Genomic DNA, 20031 nt, shown 5'->3' with positions numbered 1-20031 from the left:
CATGCTCAGTGTATAAACTGGGAGGAGTTGCCTGGCAGGTGCTCATCGTTGCTCAAGCATTGGTCAGCAGGTGGTGAGCAATTGCATTGTGAATATTTTGGCTTTTCTTGGGGTTTAATTCTCTCTTTTTTGTTATCTCATGTTTATTATTACTGTATTATTTACTATTGTTGCTACTATTCCATTTTAGTTTAGTTTAGTTATTAAACTGCTCTTATCCTAACCCATGAGGTTTACTTTTTTTTCCCTTCCAGTTCTTATCCCTGTCCCACTGAGGCTGTATGGTCCTTAGTTGGTGGCTGGGGTTAAATCATCACACCTTTATTTTAACAAAGATTACCACTTTGAATACAACTTTTGCTTGTTTAAAAAAAAAGATTGAAAACAAAACAACAACAAAGTAAGTCTGTTGTCTCTGAGTGCATGCCAGTATGGTGCTCTGTAAAGGTACTCTACTGCTGTCTGAGGGTATCCCAGTGAGTGCCAGAGGAGCTCTCTCAAAGAAGTTCAGCTGCCTGCTAGCATGGGGACATTGCTAACAGAACATGTCATAGTTTGGCTGTCCTACACTATACTGCAGGGGGTAGCAGATACACCATTAGAGATTCCCTTTTGTTTCAGCTAGCTTCCAAATCTAGACTATTGCTCATACATGCTCCCAAGAGTGGAGGCTTGCCAACAGTTACAGAGAAGAGACAATTTAAGCACACAGGAAATGGACTCGGCAGAGACATGATTTGGCAGTGGTTTTGTCCTCTGGACTAGCTCAAGCCTCCATTGTACTGAGTGTGCTCTCTCAGTCTGTGTTGAGCTGGACACATCACTTTCGAGGATCAGAGCTTGCCAGGAGTCAGACCTTAAACTAGAACTTGTGATGTGCAGTCCTGACATAATTGACAGAAGAAACTGGATAATGGTGTGTTACCATCTCATTCATCAGAGTTAGAAATCAGAGGAGAGGAAGACACCAATTCATTTATCTGCACAGCCATCTCCTGCTGGCCTTGGAACAGGATGGGTGCAAGACTAACAGCAGCTGGAGATAGTTTGTCCATACTGGCCTGTGTAATGGCTGAGGCCTGGCTGAGGGCAGGATCATGTGCACGTCGTTGCCTCTAGGCAAGAAAAGCATCTTGTAAGATAAACACCCTGCTGTATCTGCCCTCCCCTCTCACAAGCGCCCTGTGCTGGAGGGGAGAGGCAGGCAAACCTTTAGGCAGGGCTTTAAGATGATGCTTCTGCAAATATCCAAAGGCTGTACCAATCCATCCTGAAAGTCAGTTAGAAGTCAGCGAGACTTGGGCTCTTAAATCTTTCCAGTGCTTTTCTTACCAGTTGCCATCATTACTTGAAAATCTAATCTGTTGGCTATGCCTCCATTGCCATCCATTCGAGGATCTCTAATTAAAGCTGTAAATATCTCTAAATCTGTAATACCTTATGAATTCTCTATATTGACTTGAGTTTTGGACAGTCTACTGTATGAGTATATTGATTTAGGTTAATAGGAAAAATAACCCAGTTGGTAATAAAAGCTGATGGTAAATCACTTCTTGAGGAATGTAGTTTGGGTGTGTGACAGGCAGTGAAAGCATGGAAAGATCCTGTAGGCAAAGGCCAGCAATTGGGCATAGTGGTTTATGTGGCCAGTCCTTCCCTCACCACAGCAGGAGAGAATGCAAGGGAGACTTGCTTAGGGGAATGTAGAGTCTCATTTGGAGCTACTGAGTGAGTAAGCGGTAGTTGGGTGACACAAGATACACCTGCCTGCTCTTCTTCTGAGTATTAAGCAACAGCTTGGATTTAAAGTGACTCTTGCTACCGCCATCCCAAGCCCACAATGCAAGTCCAGTGGTCTTTGCTGTTTGTTAGACAGAGTTTGTGCTCAGAGTTCCACTTCTCAGGGCTGCCTCTTCTTTGGAGCATCTGCAGGATTGTGCCCCAGGAGAGCAATGTCTCACACCCAAGGAAGCTGCAGAGGTATCACTAATTGCAGCATGCTTCACCTATATCCCATGCTTATGGAGGAAAACATCTGCAGGTTATCCCATCCAGCAGCTGGTACAGATCTGTACTGGTTTGCCGGAGGCTATTCTGTAGACTGCAGGGAAAAATGTGATGTACAGGAAAAACCAGGCTGCCTGATGTGGGTGTAACATTAGGCTTAGCCACAAGACTTGGAGCGTTAGAATTTGTAACTAGAGTATGTTTTTTCTGGTCAGACTCCTTGGGTTATTAACTCTCATTGTTCTGACTCACTCTCTTGTCCTTGTGGTTTATAAAGCAGAAGAGCTCTTTTGCCACGTTAATTTCCTGAAGCGGAGCATTATTGCTTTCTTGTTTGAAATGAAGCTTCTGCTCTATTTTTTAATAACATAATGAGTGAAAAACTACTTTATCCACCGTGATGTCAGGACAGCAGTTTGTTATGCTACCAGCTGGAGTACCTGGATCAGGAACAAATTTGGCTTCCCAGGCTTTATGCCAGAGGAGCTGAGACTTTTTTTGAGGTGATGTACTTGGACTCTAAGGGGAGATTGTTGGCTGAACTGAGCTGCTTTCAAAAACATTCTGCCAGCTGAGCTGCAAGTCTGCCTTGAAAGGGACAGGTCTCCTGCACCTCGCTGTGCGTGGCAATTAAGGAGTGCTTCCAGGAGCTGGAAGCACAGGTGAAGAATTCAGGATACCTTGAGTGGAAATTAAGTTCCTGCATGTATGTTTATCCTTATTTATCAATTACTACACTGATCCAAGCACAAGGAGGTTGCATATAATAAAGAGTGCAAGTTGTTGGAGGAAGAGTTTCCCATTTTTGATGGGCCAGAGCTTGAGAAGATGATGCAAGGCCATCGCTTCTGTATCACAGTCTGGACTTAACCTGGCCCCATGCCACTCTTTGAAAGTGCTCTCTCTGTGTCCCTTTGCCATGGCCCTTCCCACCTTCTTCACAGATTTTCCTGATGTCTCAGACCGTTTCTGCCTTGGCCATGCTTCTGCTGTCTGAGGCAGGTGCTAGGTGTAAGCCAGGGGCTGTGTCACGCACCGGAAAGCCTCTGAGAAATTTGGTAATTCCGAAGCTGCAGTTTTTTTAAAGAACTGAACCTGCATAGGGCCTGATCTGTTACAACTTGTGTCTGGGGGAAGTAGCATCTTCCAGCTGCTATTCTCTCCACAGATAAAAGTACTGTCAGCTGGAATGATCTGCTTCCACATTTCACATGGACATACCGAGTGCTCCAGGTACTGCAGGTGAGACTATAAAGGGAAAACTAGAGCATGAGACTACAAGGGAAGGCATGATGTTAGGGACCATGTTATTATAAAGGAGCACTGTTTTCTTCTATCTGGATAGACACAACATTGATAATTGTGACTGCATGATTGCATGGTCATTGATGGGTATATTTATTGTTTATGTATACCTGTAGTCACTTCAAGGAATGAAATATAGAATTAAGTGTCGTAGCACGTTCTGAAAAGTAAAAAGGCCCTATAAAATCAAGAGAAGTCTATAGACATGAGTCCTGTGTTCTAGACACACAATAATTATCCTAAATCAATAGAGAAGTTCAGTAAAGCTACCAGGTGGCAGATTTAAAGTAAAGAAAGAACGTTTTATACATAGTCAGTAGTTACAACATGAAACTCCTTGCTACAGGCTGCTGTTGATGCTGAGTCTTACATGAACTGTTTTTAGACAAGTTGCTAGAAGAAAAGTATCTTGGGCCTATAGCATAACAGAAGATCTAATTGTGTTTTTTGCTGAAGTTATTAAGGAGCAGATCTCTAAACATGGACAAATGCTGTAGGGCATCACTGTGTATTTTCCCTGCTCTTCCAACATGGGCGATGAACAGAAGGAGATGGAGGCCATTGTACTACAGCATAACTGTGATATAGCAGCCATCACAGAAACCTGGTGGGATGACTCCCACAGCTGGAGTGCTGCCATCAAAGGGTACCAACTGTTCAGAAGATATAGGCAAGGTGGAAGAGGTGGTGGAGTTGCCCTCTATATTAGGGAAGCATATGACACCACACAAATTAATGAAAGTGATGGTAGGGTTGAGTCATTACGGGTGAGAATCAGGAGTGAGGACAGCAAGGGTGGTATTGTGATGGGAGTGTGCTACAGACTACCCAATCAGGATTAAGAGGTAGATATTTTTCCTATAAGCAGTTGAGAGAGGTCTCACAATTGCTATCCTTTGTTCTTGTGGGAGACTTTGACTTCCTGGATGTCTGCTGGAAATACAATACAGCACTGAGAGAACAATCCTGGAGATTCCTGGAGTGTGTGGAGAATAACTTCCTGACACAATTGGTGAGAGAGCCAACCAGGGAAGGTGCCCTTCTGGATCTGCTTCTTGTGAACAGAGAAGAACTAGTGGGGGGAAGTAAAGGTTGGAGAACATCTGGGGCTCAGCGATCGTGAGATGATTCAGTTCTTTATCTTTTGGGGAAACAAGGAGACAGGTTTGTAAAACGGCCATCTTGGACTCCTGGGGAGCAAACTTTGGCCTGTTTAGGAGTCTGATGGACAGTGTCCCTTGGGAAGCTATCCTGAAAATTTAAGAGTCCAAGAGGGTGGGACTCACTTGAAAAGGGAAGTCTTAAGGCACAGGAGCAGGCTGTGTCTGTGTGTCAAAAGACAAGTCGTTGGGGATGGCATCCAGCCTGGCTAAATAGGGACCTTTGGCTGGACCTCAAGAGCAAAAGGAGAGTCTATGGCCTTTGGAAGAGGGGGCACATCTCTCGTGAGGACTATAAAGATGTAACAAAACTATATAGGGAGAAAATTAGAAGAGCCAAAGCACAGCTAGAGCTTAACCTAGCTACAGCTGTTAAAGATAATAAAAAATGTTTCTATACGTTCACTAACAGCAAAAGGAGGACTAGAGAAAATCTCCATCCCCTATTGAATGCAGTGACTAAGGACGAGGAGAAGGCTGAAGTGCTCAATGCCTGCTTTGCCTTGGTCTTTAGCACTGGATCCAGCACTGCCCTGGGCACCCACCCTCGTGAAATAGGTGTCAGGGAGGGCAGTTGGATTGAGGGCATCACATTAAATGAGGATGTGGTCACTGACCTGCTGTGCTGCTTAGGTATACACAAATCTGTGGGGACAGATAGGCTGCACCCAAGAGTGCTGAGAGAGTTGGCAGATGTACTTGACAAGCCACTTTCCATTATTTGTCAGAAGTCCTGGCTAACTGGAGAAGTGCCAATGGATTGGAGTGTAGCCAATGTGATGCTTGTCTACAAGAAGGGCAGAAAGGAAGATTCAGGAAACTATAGACCTGTCAGTCTGACCTCAGTACCAGGGAAGGTCATGAGGCAGGTCATTTCAAATGCCATCATATGTCACATAGACAACAACCAGGAGATCAGACCAAGTCAGCATGGATTTGTGAGGGGCAGGTCCTGCCTGACCAACCTGATCTCCTTCTATGACAAGATTGCCTTGTCATCAGTTCATCACATGTTGTTTCTGCGACTCCTTTCTCCTCAGGGCAGGACACCTTACACTTTTATTCTGCTCCAGCATAGCAACCCTCCCACAGGAGATGGTTCTCTACAAACAACCCCAACACAAGTCCTTTCCACAGGCTGCAGTTCTTCATGAGCTGCTCCATCCTGAGTCACTTCTGCAGAGTGCAGTCCTTCAGGAAGAGACAGCTCCAGTTGTTGGTCCCCCTGTGGTCACAAGTTCTGCCAGCAAATGTGCTCCAGCATGAGTTCCTTTCTCCATGGGTCCACAGGTCCTGCCAGGAGCTGCAGGCTTCCCACAAGCCTCATTCAAGTGCATCCACCTGCTCCAGTGTGGGCTTGTCTACAGGTTGCAAATGGATATTTGCTCCACCAGTAATTTCCATGACTGCCTCACCATGGTCTTCACCGTGAGCTACAGGGTCACCTTTGCTCTGGTGCCTGGAGCACCTCCTCCTTTGAGTATGCAGAGTCGTTTCTCTCACATACTCTCACTCCTTGGTTTGGCTGGCATTATACAAGTTGTTTCTCCCCTTAACATATATCATCACAGAAGCATTACCACCAGTGCTGGTTGTCTCAGCCTTGGCCAGCAGTTCTGTTCAACATGGTGGAAGCTTCTGGTAGCTTCTCACAACCTGTAAAATCTTGCCACACTAACCCGATACAGCGTTTTGAAGCAGAGACAGTCACTCTTCCTTTGCTTGCTTAGTACCACAGTCTCTTGGACCATAACTAGGTTTCTCTGGTCAGGAATACTTGTCCAGAGAACCTCATGTGCTAGAGATGATGACTCATGATGGATTTCTGGGGAGCCTTCAAACAGCATCTTGAGGCCCAGGTGCAGTCTTACACTTTGTGTGTGAGTGCAGTGTGTCTCTGGCTCCCTAAATCTGATGAGTATGTGTGAGAATCCAGAGTCAGATGTGGCTGTGTATGAAGAGTACATGCAACCAGTGCTATGGCAGAAAAGTAAACAGTGAGTTAAGGATGACAGTGCTTGCCTAAGCCCATTTGTTCTGCCTTCTCCGCTACTGCGGTAGTCCTGACAATAGACAGAAACGAGTAAAAGTGAGGGTTATTCAGATATCATTCTCTGGCCTCATCTGGGCAGTGTTCACAGGCTTTCTCTCTCTGAAGCTGCACTCTCCCACTGACTCCCCTGCACTTACTGGAGTGTAGAAATGTAAACTTTCTTTGGACTGGGACCCACATCTAGTACTAGATGAGTAGGGGAGCCACAGCTTTTCCTTTGAGTTGAATATACAAGTTTTTACTTCATGGACATCTGAATGTGCTGGTAATAAATAGCTATATTTTGTTGCAAGGATATGACCAAAGTACAGAGGAGACTAACCCTCCTGACTGATGGACAGACACTGAGGTCTTGAGAGCTATGAAATTATGTGGTTTGGAGAGGCAAGGGGAGAAGGAGGAGTGGTTTTCTAGTAGAGGTAACAGCTGTGCATGGCTTTGGATTAGGATGAGTTTGCCTTGGTACCCAGCATGATCTATCTACCTTCATCTTAGCAGTATTGTCTGGTCTCAGAGTGGCGGTAAGGATTACCCAGTTGGACGGTGCTGGCTATGCACCCTGCCCATTGCATGCGAGGCCTGCATGAATTTGCTCAGACTGGTGTCTCAGAACCATCTAGGTGATCTTTTAGATCAGAGCCATCCATGGCACTCTCAACGAGAGCAGCAGCATTTGATCAGTCAAGAGATTGACTGGCAGTTGTAGCCAAGCGTTGGCTTTGTTGCACGCAGTTAAAAGCCGTATTGTCAGTTTGCTTATCCTCCCCCAGATTTGGCATTCCTCTGATTTTGCAGCCAACTGTAGATTGTTTTTATTTGGACAAAAGGATGCCTTGGGGCAAAACTGACATCACTGCTGGGACTCATTAGGGAAATGAGGAGCAGGGTGTGGGGAGCTGGCTGCAGGAAGTGCCTCCGTTTCCCACCGCTGAACTGGGAGGTGAACTCTGCTCGCCAGACAGGTTAGTGGGGTCCGGTAGTAATGGGGTTTCAAAGCAGCTCTTTGACAACACCCTTCAGCTATAAGAGGCTCAGGAATCTCATCGGGTGGAGAGCTTTTGATAAGTTAAAACTTGTATGTTATGTGGTGTAGGCTGCTCTGTTGCTGTCTTGGTGTTTGTTGGGGGATTTGTTGTGGAGCTTTTTAATCACGTTTAAAAACCAGTACTACCAGGGCAATAGAAGTTCTGTTTATCTCTGGTAAATTCAGAATTGTGGCTGTAAATAAATGAAGAGTCATCATATGGCTGTTGGTAGATTGTAAAATCCTTCAAGTAGTGAAGAAGTTCATGCTCTGCTTAGTTACAATGTTTCCAGCTTGGAAGAAACTGATTAATGAAAATTACAATGCTTATCTCTTTTGTGAGCTTCTTTTGCTGGCCCTTTTCCTTCTCCTGTTTAGATAGTGCTGTGATGTCTGCTACACTTTACCTTGTTTTATACCTTACACGGTGACTGGACTTTAGCTGTGTAATTCCTGGCTTTCAGTTTTATCTAGTTGTTTCTGACCTTTGGAGTTGAGTTGTGTAACCAGAGGTGCAAGTAACATTTTTCCACTGGAAATCAGATACATGTCATATATATAAAGACAGTGGCTTCAATAGTCACTGTGTAGTTGCTAGTTCAACAAGCTACAAGTTACTAAACTTAATCTGTAAATATTGTGAGCAGTTTATCTTCTGAAGAAAGAAGTTGTTTGAAGAGAGCCCGTCCCTACTCCAGCCGCTCCAGCAGCAAACACTGCGGCTCACGCTGCTAACATTGAACTGTAACCTGGCTCCTATTTCATGCTAAATAGGACAACAAAACTATCCTGGGATGTTTCTAAACATATCAAAAGCTTGTTTGGCCCAGCAGCTAAAAAAAGTGTGGCTTTCAAAGTCCTGTGTTTTCATTTCGGCAGAAATCATAGATGCTCATAGCCGTATCTGTAGGCACAGTCTCTGCAGATGGGCTGCTTCGCATCAAACACGCGTGTGTGCCCTTGTCTGCTGGCTCCTTTAGACTCGGCCTTCGTTTTCAAGCCCGACTTTAATTCCTGAAGAATATAATTTAAAGCTGTTTACAGCAGTTCGTGATTACCTGCGACTACTAACAAAGAGACTTGGCTACAGAGAAATTAATATGTAACAGCTGCAGCTGGTTTAACTCTGCTAGAGTGAAAAAGGGCTTCAACAGCCTAGTGGGTTTCACAAGGAGGCAGAAGCAAGCGGCTGTTTGATTGAAAAAAGTTTTACAGGCAGAAGCAAAAACAACACAGGAGGCTTCCAGTCCCTCTATTTAAAGTTTACTTTGCTGTTTGTCTTGAGTGGGGTCAGTGTTGTAGTGAATAATTTATACGCAGCATGAATGAGCTCATTAGTCACCTTTTCAGAGCTTAAATGAGTTCTGCGGTTGTCATTACATGGGCCTTCTGTTCAACTGCATGGCAAAAGGACAGCTTGGCGGCTGGCTGGCTGGCTTGTGGCAGGGCAGCCTGTCTCCTTCCAGCCTGGACTGGCCTTTGTCTTCCACTGCAATCCCTTGCTCTGCTGCCCAGTGCTGGTCCAGCAACCTGCAGGGATTTCTGCAATGCTAAGTGGGGGGGTTTGATTTTTTTTGGTTATATGTACTTGGTTTGGTATTGTGTTGGGTTTGCGTCCTAGTTATTTTTTCTGTTATAGAAAGAAGTGCTGAAGGTTATGTGACAAGTGATGTGGGATAAGTAAAACCCTCTACCTGTGCACAAGGAATGAAAGTGGCTTTTTCTCTCAGACTTGCTTCAAAAATTTTCTGTAGCCATAGCATTTTCTTTTTTTGTCCTTGAAATGCTTATGGAAGTGCTAAACTGTTCTGGAACTACCTGAACCTTAGAAGGAGGCACAACTATCATTGTTAATGGGACTGCAGTTTTAAATCCCAGTATTACATCTTGGTGCTTTGGCTTCCAAGGCCCACTCCATCCTTGTGAGAAACCTGTGGAATGAGAAATTTACCCGCAAAAAATCAGTGAGGTGTCAGATCACTGCTGGTCTTAACTGGAGTTGCCTGTTGCCAAAAAGACTGGAGCAGTGCCAAAAGACCTGGCCTAAATTAATGCCCCAGTGGGTAAATCGTTACAAACTTTGTTACTGTGTAGCAGCAAAAAGCTTATTTACAGGGAAATGCACCTCATAGGACATGAATGTGCCGGCCAGGGGGTGGTTGTCTGGCCAAAGCTGGCAATGGCAGTTGCTGCTGGGATGTGGCTTTTATTCTGGGTCAACTTTCCTCCCTTCTCAAATCCCAGTTACCTGCTCTGTCTGGTGGCTGCTCTCTGATTTAGACATGGAGCCCAACCTCACCTGTGGCAGTGGAGGGTATCACAGGAGCTTTCTGCTGATCTTACTGATTCTTTTAGTCCTTCCACAGCAGTTTCTCATTGTTTTCCATGCCTTGCTCTGTGATGCATTTAGTAACCTGCTATGTGATACTAAAATGACACCAAGGATAGAAATCTGCTTTATGACACTTTGCTTGCTTTCCAAAGCCTGCATCCTCTCAGCATCTCTTTGCATACACAACTGCAGGATGACCGTGTTTGTGCTTCAGCATTCTTCCTCATACAAGCTCTTGTAACTTGTCTGCGTTGTCACAGTGTGGGAAACTGAACCCACATATCAAAGGATTTCCTCTGGGACCAGTGTTAAAGAAATGTACAGGAAGAGCAGTGCTGGGTCGTGAGCAGATTATCGTGAGCTACGAGCTGGAAATCAAGCTGGGATTCAGTACAATCATGGCTAGGAGATCCACCTGGCACAGGAAACCAGAAGAGAATACTAGCTTACAGCTCTAATGATAGCAAACTCTGCTTAGTGTCAGGTCCTGAGATCCTCAGCTGATGAGATGTGAACAGAAACCTCACTACCTGTGAGATCCTGTTGTAACTCAATTTTGCGTGCATAAATACACCAAAAAAGGACAATCTCCTTAAATCTTAGGTGAAATGAACAACTTGTATTCAGGAAAGTTGAAATGTTGTCAGAAAAAAAAAAATCTCGTCTTAGTTTTAGAAATTAAATTTAGTTAGACCATTTGAGAACTTTTGTAAGAGAATTTGGTTCTCCATTATAGTTCTCCTCCCAAACTTTGGATCTTTAATTTTGTGTGGTGTTGGCTGCTGCTTTTCCTCCATTTCACTTTTAAGAACAGAAATTCAGTTGATTTCTGGTTCTGCTGATTACTTATGAGTTTGACTTCAGCTGCCAAATGGTGAATGCTAATGTGGAGATAACTCCCAGCCACGTTTTGTGGCATTATACATGTGCAACAGATAGCAGACTGGGGGCACCAAACCCCAGAAAACAGTTCTTTCTCTTTTTTTTAGACACTGCAAACACTGTACCAGTACCAGAAATACTGGCTCATAATGGTAACACATTAACAGCTGTGTTAGGTTAGATGTGATTTCAGACCAGTATAGCCATTAGAGCAGAAGACTTGAGTAAAGATGTGTTTATCCAGCAACATTTTGCTTCCCAGTGGCTTGACTACTAAGATAAGCTGCACTGGCAGAAGCTTCCATTGGGCAGTACAAGCTGTCTACAACTACCTGAAGGGACATTGTAGCCAGGTGGGGGGTGGCCTCTTCTCCCAGGCAACCACCAATAGAACAAGGGGACAGTCTCAAGTTGTGCCGGGGGAAGTATAGGCTGGATGTTAGGAGGAAGTTCTTCACAGAGAGAGTGATTTGCCATTGGAATGGGCTGTCCAGGGAGGTGGTGGAGTCACCGTCCCTGGAGGTCTTCAAGAAAAGCCTGGATGAGGCACTTAGTGCCATGGTTTGGTTGACTGGCTAGGGCTGGGTGCTAGGTTGGCCTGGATGATCTTGGAGGTCTCTTCCAACCTGGTTGATTCCATGATTCTAGTATCTTGATATAATTACACTGGGAAAGCGTTTCTTATATGGATCTGTTCTGATAAATGTCTGTGGGACAAGCTAGAATGCATGATATTCTCCTCCCACTGTGCTCATGTACACACTTGATGGTGGTTTGTCAGCTGTATCTAATTTTAGCACTAAGTATGCTCATTTTCTTAGAAGCTGCAAGCGAGTGTTACTACCATAACGTCAGAATTGTGCATATTTTATAAAGGAACTTTTTCATAAAAACTCTGAATTTGGTTGTAAGAAAATCATTACATTTTTAGCCTGCAGGAATTCTGTGGGTACTTCTGTTGGCTCACACTTTTGACAGAGCTTCATATCAGTGATTCTTCTTTTCACCAGTTCAGTTCTGTTCCTGTTGGGCTTCACCAGCTAGGGCAAATGAGAACTTTAAGACTAATTAAGTGAAAATTTGGGAACATGGCTTTGTTAATCCAATTTCATCACCTCAAATGAATATGCAAAAGATGGGCTATCATCACGTGTACAGCTATTATATCTTTAGCTAGTCCTTAGAATGGGAGATGAAGGGAAGTACATGCTTTTGTGGAAGGCACAGTATGATTGCACTAGGAGCAGCTGCCAGGCAAGAGCTGCTTTTGCACAGGAGTCGGGCACTGCATGCCAGCCAGCTAGGTATGTTCCCTCTGTAGGAAGCAGAGTCTAAGTGTTTGTCTGGGAATTCAGATATGGCTGTTTCTCCACTCCAAAGGTGGGATAGCACAAACAACATGGTCTGGCATGGTTAAACATAAAGAAGTGTTGATAGTGCAGGTTCTGTCGGAAGGACTGGAAAAGAGCGCTGGGAACAGGAGTTGTGAAAGACACAATCAACAGGCACATATTGTATTTATGTTTTAGTTTTCAGTAGTGCCCAAAGGTGCTGTGCTTCTGCTCTGTACAAGACTAAATCCACTGCCTCAGAAAAACCTGAAGCTTGTTTAGAACTGATATGGGACACCATTCTTCATGGGGAAAAAATGGGAACAAATTGAGATGGCCAGTTTTTGGTGTTAAGAGCCTGAGATGTGGCCCACTATGAGGGTCTGATCACAATGGGAAGCAGTCCAGGACACTCCAGTCTTTGAAAGGTACTTTACTGTAGCACTTTCATTCTATTTGCAACTAGTCGCTACACAGCTGCTCGCTTACACCTCCTTATGCTCTACCACCCTCCTCTCTCCGGCACCCCTAGTGGGATGGGGAGGAGAATCGAGGAGGGGGAAAAGAAAACTCATGGGTGGAGACAAGAACAGTTCTGCACAGTATTGTGTTTCAGATTTAGTATGAGAATAATGCTGTTAACACACTAGTGAGGTGTCCTGGTTTTGCTGTAATAGAATCATAACCAACTTCTGATTCAAGAAAGTGCATTTTCGAAGAGACTGCAGCACCTGATTTGGCTAGAAGAAAGTTATGAGACACTTTGTTTTCATTTGTGGCCAGCCATGGTATATGAACCTCCATAGTGATCAAGATCTTTAGCAGCTTTGAGGTAGCCAGGTGCTAAAGCCAGGGCAGCTGACCCAAGCTGGCCAACAGAAGTATTCCATGGCATTGCTGGGGATGCTCTCTTCTCCTCCATGGCCACCATCTCTGGAGGGTGTCACCCTTCATTCTGCTCCCAAGGCCCACTCTCCTGTTTGCTGTGACTGTTGAGCCTTTGGTGGAGCTGTGGTGCTTGCAGCACTTGACATCCAGCATTCACTGCTGGGAGCACACAGCTCAGAGCCACTGCATGGGCTGAGTATAACTTTGTGTGCTTGGTATTGGCATTAATATTAGCTTTTTATTATTACTTTACATCTGTTTCCATTTCACCCCAGAGATCTTCTTTCCTTTTCCCAGTTCCCCTTCTTGGGGCAGGAATGGGGTGAGGTCATTGTGCGATAGAACAGCTGACTGAACAGAGAGGGCAGAAGGTAGAAATATTTAGCAAGGTCATGTGGCATGGTCATAATAGCAGCAGAGGAAGGTTCCCAGCAGAGATGGAGGTGGAGGGGGGAAGATAGGCTTTGGAAGGTTGATAAAGAGCCTATGACACTAGCTGTGCTTGTGGGAGGTTATCAGGGATTCCAGTCTAGAGGAGGATAAGAGATAAAGGAGTACAGGGAGATTGTTGGAAATCCATGTTGAATAAGATACTGCAACATCTGCAGTTGGTATTCTGACATCTGAGTGAAAAGAATAGACTGCTGTATATTGCCCTACAAGACTAAAGTGCAGTTCTTGCACCACTGGTGCTTCCATCCTTTGATATGGCAGATACTTTGGTCTTAATGCACAAACAGTTCTCATCTGTCAGTACTGCAGGTTTTTGGCTAAATGAGTTAGTAATTTGCCTGTCTTAGAAATAGTGAGATAAATACCCTGGTACATTTGGTGGTTTGCATAAGATTACTGAGTTACTTGATGGCCGTGCTGGATGTTTTGATCAATGGTGTTGTGTAAGGCTGTATTCTCTTTTCTTAAATTGGTTGTGTTAAGTATTTCAGCAGAGTCAGAAGAAGGTGGGGAATAGTCTTCCAAAGAAGCAAGATACCAATGTTTACCTTGCTGCTGGTGTTTTACTGCTCTGCAAGTCAGCAGCTGGCAGTTGCTGCTGAGCTCAGAGTTGAGTGGGAGCCAGGGAGAAGCTGCCCTGCATCACTGCCCTCGTGGGGAGCCTCAGCAGGGAGCTCTGTGCCAGCCCTCCAATTCATCATGTCGCCTGTCCCCATGCTCTCCTTGGCTTCTGTCACCAGCGACTGGCTCCTACACTTGATCACAGTGGTTTGTCTGTCTAAACGGCAAATCTCTCATGGTGATCCTTCTCTGTAATCCTTAGTTTGCGCTCTGGGGAAATTCCTGCTGGCCATGGAAAAATATAAATCTCTGGAACTGATCTTACTCCAATACTGTTGGGGAATTTCGCTACAAATTTTGGACGGAACTGAGCTGTGTACCTGAACAGGATGTGTATTACCCTGCATCTCATGAGGCTTCCCCCTTCTCACTTCAGAAATACTTCTCATTAACCGAATTCTCCTCGGTAGTCTGTTCTAAGACACTTGACTTTTACAAGTGATGATAAATGCAATAAATTTTGCTTGCTGATAGAGACATGTTGATTTACTCAGGAAAAACGACTAAAGCATTTGGAGTAAATTCAGGTGGGTGGAGTTACAACTTGGTAATTTAGTTTGGGTTTGAAACCAAACGGCCATGAGATAAGAACTGTGTAAACTAATGGTCTGCTGACTGCTGGAGTGTTAGAGCTAATGGAGTTACAGGGCAGGGTTACTGGTGGATAATGATGATACTCTGCTGTCTGATAGGTACTCTTCCCATTCTTTAATCCAGCTGCTGGCTGTCTTCTTGAAAATATGCAAGAATGTGAAATAGCAGTTCACTGGGTAGGGGGAGGGAAGGCTATCGGCAAAAAGAAGGTCTCAGCGAGTTATGACAGGAATTTCTAGTTTGAGAGAACCAAAGAAATGCTTTTCAGCCCTGCACTTCGAGAATGAGGTAGTTGCTACTCTTGTCTAAGGATGTGAATTTTCCGAGTGTCAGAGAGATTAAAAGAGGCAACCCATGTCTTGGGAAATGGCTAAGGAAGGACACAGATGTGCGGGAGTATGGTGGTGATCCTGACTAAAGGGGATAATATTGACTATGTGGGCCAGCACAGAATTTCTGCAAGGGCTTGAGACAGCTGTCCTAAATGTTCTAAATAAAATTACTAAAATGCTTTCTTCTTGGCTTGGGGATAATTTTTGTGTCCAGAGCTGCACTGGAGAAGATCTACCAATATATCTCTATTTCTAAACTGTATCATGTTGTCTTTATACATTTCTGCAGCAGACTTCTTCTATGCTGGAAGAAAAATTAATGTTGAAGTATGCTAAATCTGCATGCCTTGTTTGTCTGGAGTGGAAAAAAGGTTCGATTTTTGTGGATAAGCTACAAAACCAATTTAATGCACTTGCTGTGTGTGTGGGCAGCCATACCTTAATTCTGTGCAATGAATCACTGAAGCTACTTGAGACCAAATACGGTGCATTGCATGGGAGACTGTATGTTTAACTAGTGCTGTGTAGACCGAGCAACTTCTTTTCTAATTTTAAACCAACTTAGTTTCCTGCAATTAATTTATCTGATGATAAGGCTTTTTACTAAAGTTAATACTAATTATGTCAGGATATGATAGCACAGGAGAAAATGCACCATTCTTCCTAATTAGGCCTTTTTAACAACAAAGTTCCCTAGACTAAGATTTTTGGGTTTTTTTAATCCTCAGCAGTTACTGCAGATTTCTGTAACAGGGTTACAGGCTTCCTGTACCATGTGAGGACAGAGCCCCAGCAGAGCCCCTAGTTTCGTGATGGACAGCCAGCAGCAGAGACCCCTCGCACTGTCTCCTGCTTGTTACTGCTCGTTGAGGGGCTCTCCCCCTGCCCACACGCCTCTCCTTAGGGCCTGGCTCCTGCACACATTTGCAAGACAGCTGTGCTTGAAACTGGCTGAGCCAGAGGCTCGAGTCGCGTACAGGTGTCCCCTTCTCGGCAGGAATTAATTGCTTGCTAGATGTGGAGGACGGAGTCGGGTGAAAAGATGTCTCCTCTGCTCCTCTTGGGGCCAAAGAGAGAAGCAAAGCTCCGGCGTGTTGAGCCTCTGGACTCGTGGTACTTGGCGGTGCCTTTAGTGGCAACTCTCTAGTTCAGCGCAGTTTGCACGGGGTGAGTCTGGGCGAGCCTCCTGTCGCGCCGCGGGCAGAGGGAGAAACTCGTACAAGTGGGAGCGCCGCTGCCGCCGGTGAGGACGGGCAGCGCCCTCAGTTCTCTCCACAGAATCACAAATCTAACCAGGGTGGGAAAGGCCTCTAGGACCATCGAGTCCACGCCGTAGAGTTTTTCGAGGTGGCTTCTCGCCGCCCTCCTGCCCTCGAATATCTGCTCTCCCCAAGGCAAACGCTGTCGGCCCGGAGCGACTCCGATGCCGCTGGGCCCGCGGCGCTCGTCTCGGAGGCGACCCTGCGCCACGCTGCTGGGCGGGCGCTGGCGGACCCACGGGACGATACGTCCGAGCAGCTGGCAGCGGCGGCTGCCCCCTGAGGGTGGCCGCAGGCCAGGGTCCCCGCGCCCTGCCGTGAGCAGCGCCGCCCGCGCCGCCGCCCTCCCCCACTGCCGGCGGCCCTCCCTTCCGCGGCTTCTCCCGTCTCGGCTGGCCCAGCCCACGTTTTCCCTCTCTCCCCTCCCTCCCTGGTCATGTGTCGCCTTTTTTGTTTGCAGTGGAAACAATTTCTCGTTCTTCGGCTCGCAGCGAGGCGGACCGCTGCCCGTCGAGAGCGCGGGGCGGGCGGCAGCCAGGCCCCATGCCGGCGACGGTGTCTTCTGAGTTACGACCCCCACAGCACCCTCGGGGCTCGGGTTGAGGTGGGGGGCGCGCGATGCCCGGCTCCGTCAGATGAAAGTTTGTGCCACAGCCATGAAGAGACCGCGGTGAAGCCGCCGCCGCCGCCCCCCCTTCCCCGCCAGGTAAGTTGTTTGCAAGGCGCCAGCGGGTCCGCCTGGGCTGTCGCACCGGCCCGCCCGGCCCGGCTCTGCCTTCGCTTGGCTCGCCCGGCCCGGGCCCCTCGGCCGCTCCGCACTACAACTTGGCCAGGAGTTGGTGCGTGGCAGCGACGCGCGTCGCCGTATCCCTGCCGAGCCCCACCGGCGGTGCCGCGGGACTAAGCCACGGGGGCCGCCTCCTGCCCATCGTGGTCCCGCCAGTGGCGTCAGGGAGCTGCTCGGGCAAGGACTTTGGAATACGCAGACACACTGACATACGCATATTATATATATACACACACACACACCAATATATGTATGTATATATATAAAAACCGAAGCGGAAGGAGGCGCCGCCGGGTGCGCGCGTTGGGCCGAGAGCAGCGGGGCGGGCGCGGGGAGAAGTTGCGTTCCCGGCGCGGCGGGGCCGGCGCGGGCCGGTGACATCTGGCCGGCATTGGAGGTATGCGCGTCGCCGGCCGACCTCGCCAGCCCAGCCAGAGCAGCCCCAGTCTCCTAGCAACGCCATTGATTGGCTGCTGCTGCGGCCAATGGGCGCTCGCTCCCTTCCTTCCCTGACACCCCCGCCCCGCCGCACCACAAGTACGGTGGGAGCGCGAAGTGGGGGGGCCGGCCCGGGGCCGCTGCTCCCCCCGCCCCTGCTGGGCCGCGGGGACTCGGGCGGGCGAGCAAGTGGCTAGCTGTGTAGGTACCTGGTGGAGTAGCAGGAATTGGCAGCGCACTAACAATGTTCGCTCCACTGCGGGCTCTCATGTGATCGGCTCTCCTTTGTCTGACGACGGGGCGCCGTGGCAAGTGCCGCGGGCCTCGGTAGCAACCCCCTTAAACAGCTCGCGGGCTCAGGCACGGCGGGGCCCCGCCGCCACCGGGGGCGGCTCTGGGTGCTTCCCCCGCCCGCGGCGGCCATGCTGGGAACCTCTCTCCGTCCGGGCTTCCCCGGGCCGTCCTGTAGACGCCGGTGACTGGCCCGAGTGGGCTCGGCAGGGCCGTGGCTGCCCGGTTACTCTCGGCACCCGTGGGGACGGCTGCCTAGAGAGGAGGGGGGAGAAAAGAGAAAAGAGATGGTATGATATGGCCCTTTGGGAGGATACTGGCAAATAAGCAAATTAAACAGAAAGAGAGCAGCATGTTGTCATAGCAACAGTGAATTGAATTAAATTACTGTCAGCCATCATATAATTTTCCTGTTTAGAAGCTCATGGGACATAACTTCCATTTGGAGTCAAAGTTGAGCATGTGGCAGTGCCGGTGCCAGTGCCCCTAGACGCAGGCGATACTCGTGTTTACCTTCTGTCTGTGCTGGACGCTGTTTTGAAACCAAGGAAGTGGGATCCACGTTAAGTTTGATCTCTCGGTGTTAATATCTGCCTCAGTACTTTTTCCTCTTCTAGGTACTCGTGTAAAAGCACACGTTTGCTAAGCTTCTTGGGCGATCGTGTATTTTGTTTTAAATGTTGTTATTGACTCACTACTGCTCACATCTGTAGGCCTAAATCTTGGCAGTTTTACTCCATGGAGAAGCTAAGGAGCCCCTTTCCCGTTTCTGCAATAGAATCATTGGGTTCCTATCAGTTTCCCTTGAGTTATGCAGCTGCCCAGCTTCCTTTAGTTTCTGAGAGGTTCAGGTCCCTCCCAAATACTACCCCTTGCAGGTGTCCCCCTCCCTCCACCAGGATGTGTTAGTGCAGTACCTTCAGCATCTCCTCCCAACCTGTCTTGGGCCACTGTTGAGCATCACAGCAGCCTTTCATACAGTTCAGCTTCCATTGTGATTGTCTGTTTATATACATCTTTAAAGTGCTCTATTCTTCTAGCATATGTTTCCTCGTGTCTTGGCCGTGGTCTCAGAATTACCGTGCATTGTTTTCTTTCTTCACTTCTCCCACCTTTGCTGGTTTTGAAGATCTGCTGTCGTTCCCTGAAGTTTGTTACAGCTGTGACTATAGTCAGATTGGATGCTTGTTTGCCTCTCAGCCTTTAACTAGAATGGCTTTAATCACAGTGCTCTTGTATTGCACTTGAAAGTGAACCAGCTGAACTTTATCTAAGGCAAGTGGCCTTAAACCCATTTATTAATTTACTTTCAGTTCACATGCTTATTGAAGTAATACAGTCAGGTGCTGAATGATTTGATAGACGTATTCATTGTTAAAGGGATATGTCTCGAGGATTTCCTCTGTGTGGAGCTTCACGCACATGTGAAACCAAAGTGTATTTGGATTATTGTCTTATTCCATCAACTGGCATTTCTTCTTTTGCCCTGACTATAGATTTCACTAGCTGTAGGTGAGTGTTTGTGTGAATGTGTAATTTTTGATCCAGGTGGCAAAAGACCTAGTGACCAGTTAGGAGAAAGTTGCTGAAATGTTATGCACGGTGGTTTTATGAGCTAACTTTTTTTCTCTTTGTTTCCTTCTCCTCTTTCTTTGGATTTGCTCTCCTAGGAGTTGCTGTCTAAATGGGTCCCGTCATGCCTCCAAGTAAGAAGCCAGAAGGCTCAGGAATTAGCGTTCCCAGTGGATTGAGCCAACATTACCAAGATAGTGATTTATCAAAGGCGCTTCATGATGAAGAGGACCTAGACTTCTCTTTGCCTGCCATCAGATTAGATAAAGGGGCCATGGAAGATGAAGAGCTAACTAATTTGAACTGGTTACATGAGAGCAAGAACTTGCTGAAGAGCTTTGGGGACTCAGTGTTAAGGAGTGTTAGCCCCGTTCAGGACATTGGTGATGACACACCGCCATCTCCTGCCCAGTCTGACATGCCCTATGATGCCAAGCAGAACCCCAACTGCAAACCTCCATATTCGTTTAGCTGCCTCATATTTATGGCCATTGAGGACTCGCCAACCAAAAGACTGCCTGTAAAGGATATATACAACTGGATCCTGGAACACTTTCCGTATTTTGCAAATGCACCCACTGGATGGAAAAATTCTGTGAGACATAATCTGTCCTTGAATAAGTGTTTTAAGAAAGTGGACAAAGACAGGAGCCAGGTAAGTTTGGATCTGTGGAAACCTATCTGACTTTGAAAATACTCCCT

At 46.8% G+C, this 20031-nt stretch overlaps 1 protein-coding gene across 13 annotated transcripts in view; it reads left to right on the top strand.

Moving 5' to 3' along the window:
- The window catches only part of FOXN3 (forkhead box N3), a 233356-nt gene that overhangs the window by 81080 nt on the left and 132245 nt on the right, over window positions 1-20031 (top strand). For 8 of the 13 annotated variants that reach the window (XM_064151546.1, XM_064151537.1, XM_064151526.1 and 5 more), the window contains exons 1-3: window positions 7393-7487; window positions 16702-16947; window positions 19428-19984. In XM_064151546.1, coding sequence (XP_064007616.1) covers window positions 19442-19984 — 543 coding nt within the window. In that variant the 5' untranslated portion in view covers window positions 7393-7487; window positions 16702-16947; window positions 19428-19441. Of the gene's footprint in view, window positions 1-7392; window positions 7488-15979; window positions 16150-16701; window positions 16948-17618; window positions 18048-19427; window positions 19985-20031 lie in introns of those variants that run through there. The other 5 variants (XM_064151453.1, XM_064151459.1, XM_064151469.1 and 2 more) reach the window with 5 other exon arrangements.

Source organism: Pogoniulus pusillus, chromosome 1 (genome assembly GCF_015220805.1).
Source record: "Pogoniulus pusillus isolate bPogPus1 chromosome 1, bPogPus1.pri, whole genome shotgun sequence".
In the NCBI taxonomy this organism is placed as follows: Eukaryota; Metazoa; Chordata; class Aves; order Piciformes; family Lybiidae; genus Pogoniulus; species Pogoniulus pusillus.
Note: the sequence above shows the minus strand (reverse complement) of the source record. Positions and strands in the feature narration are given on the sequence as shown.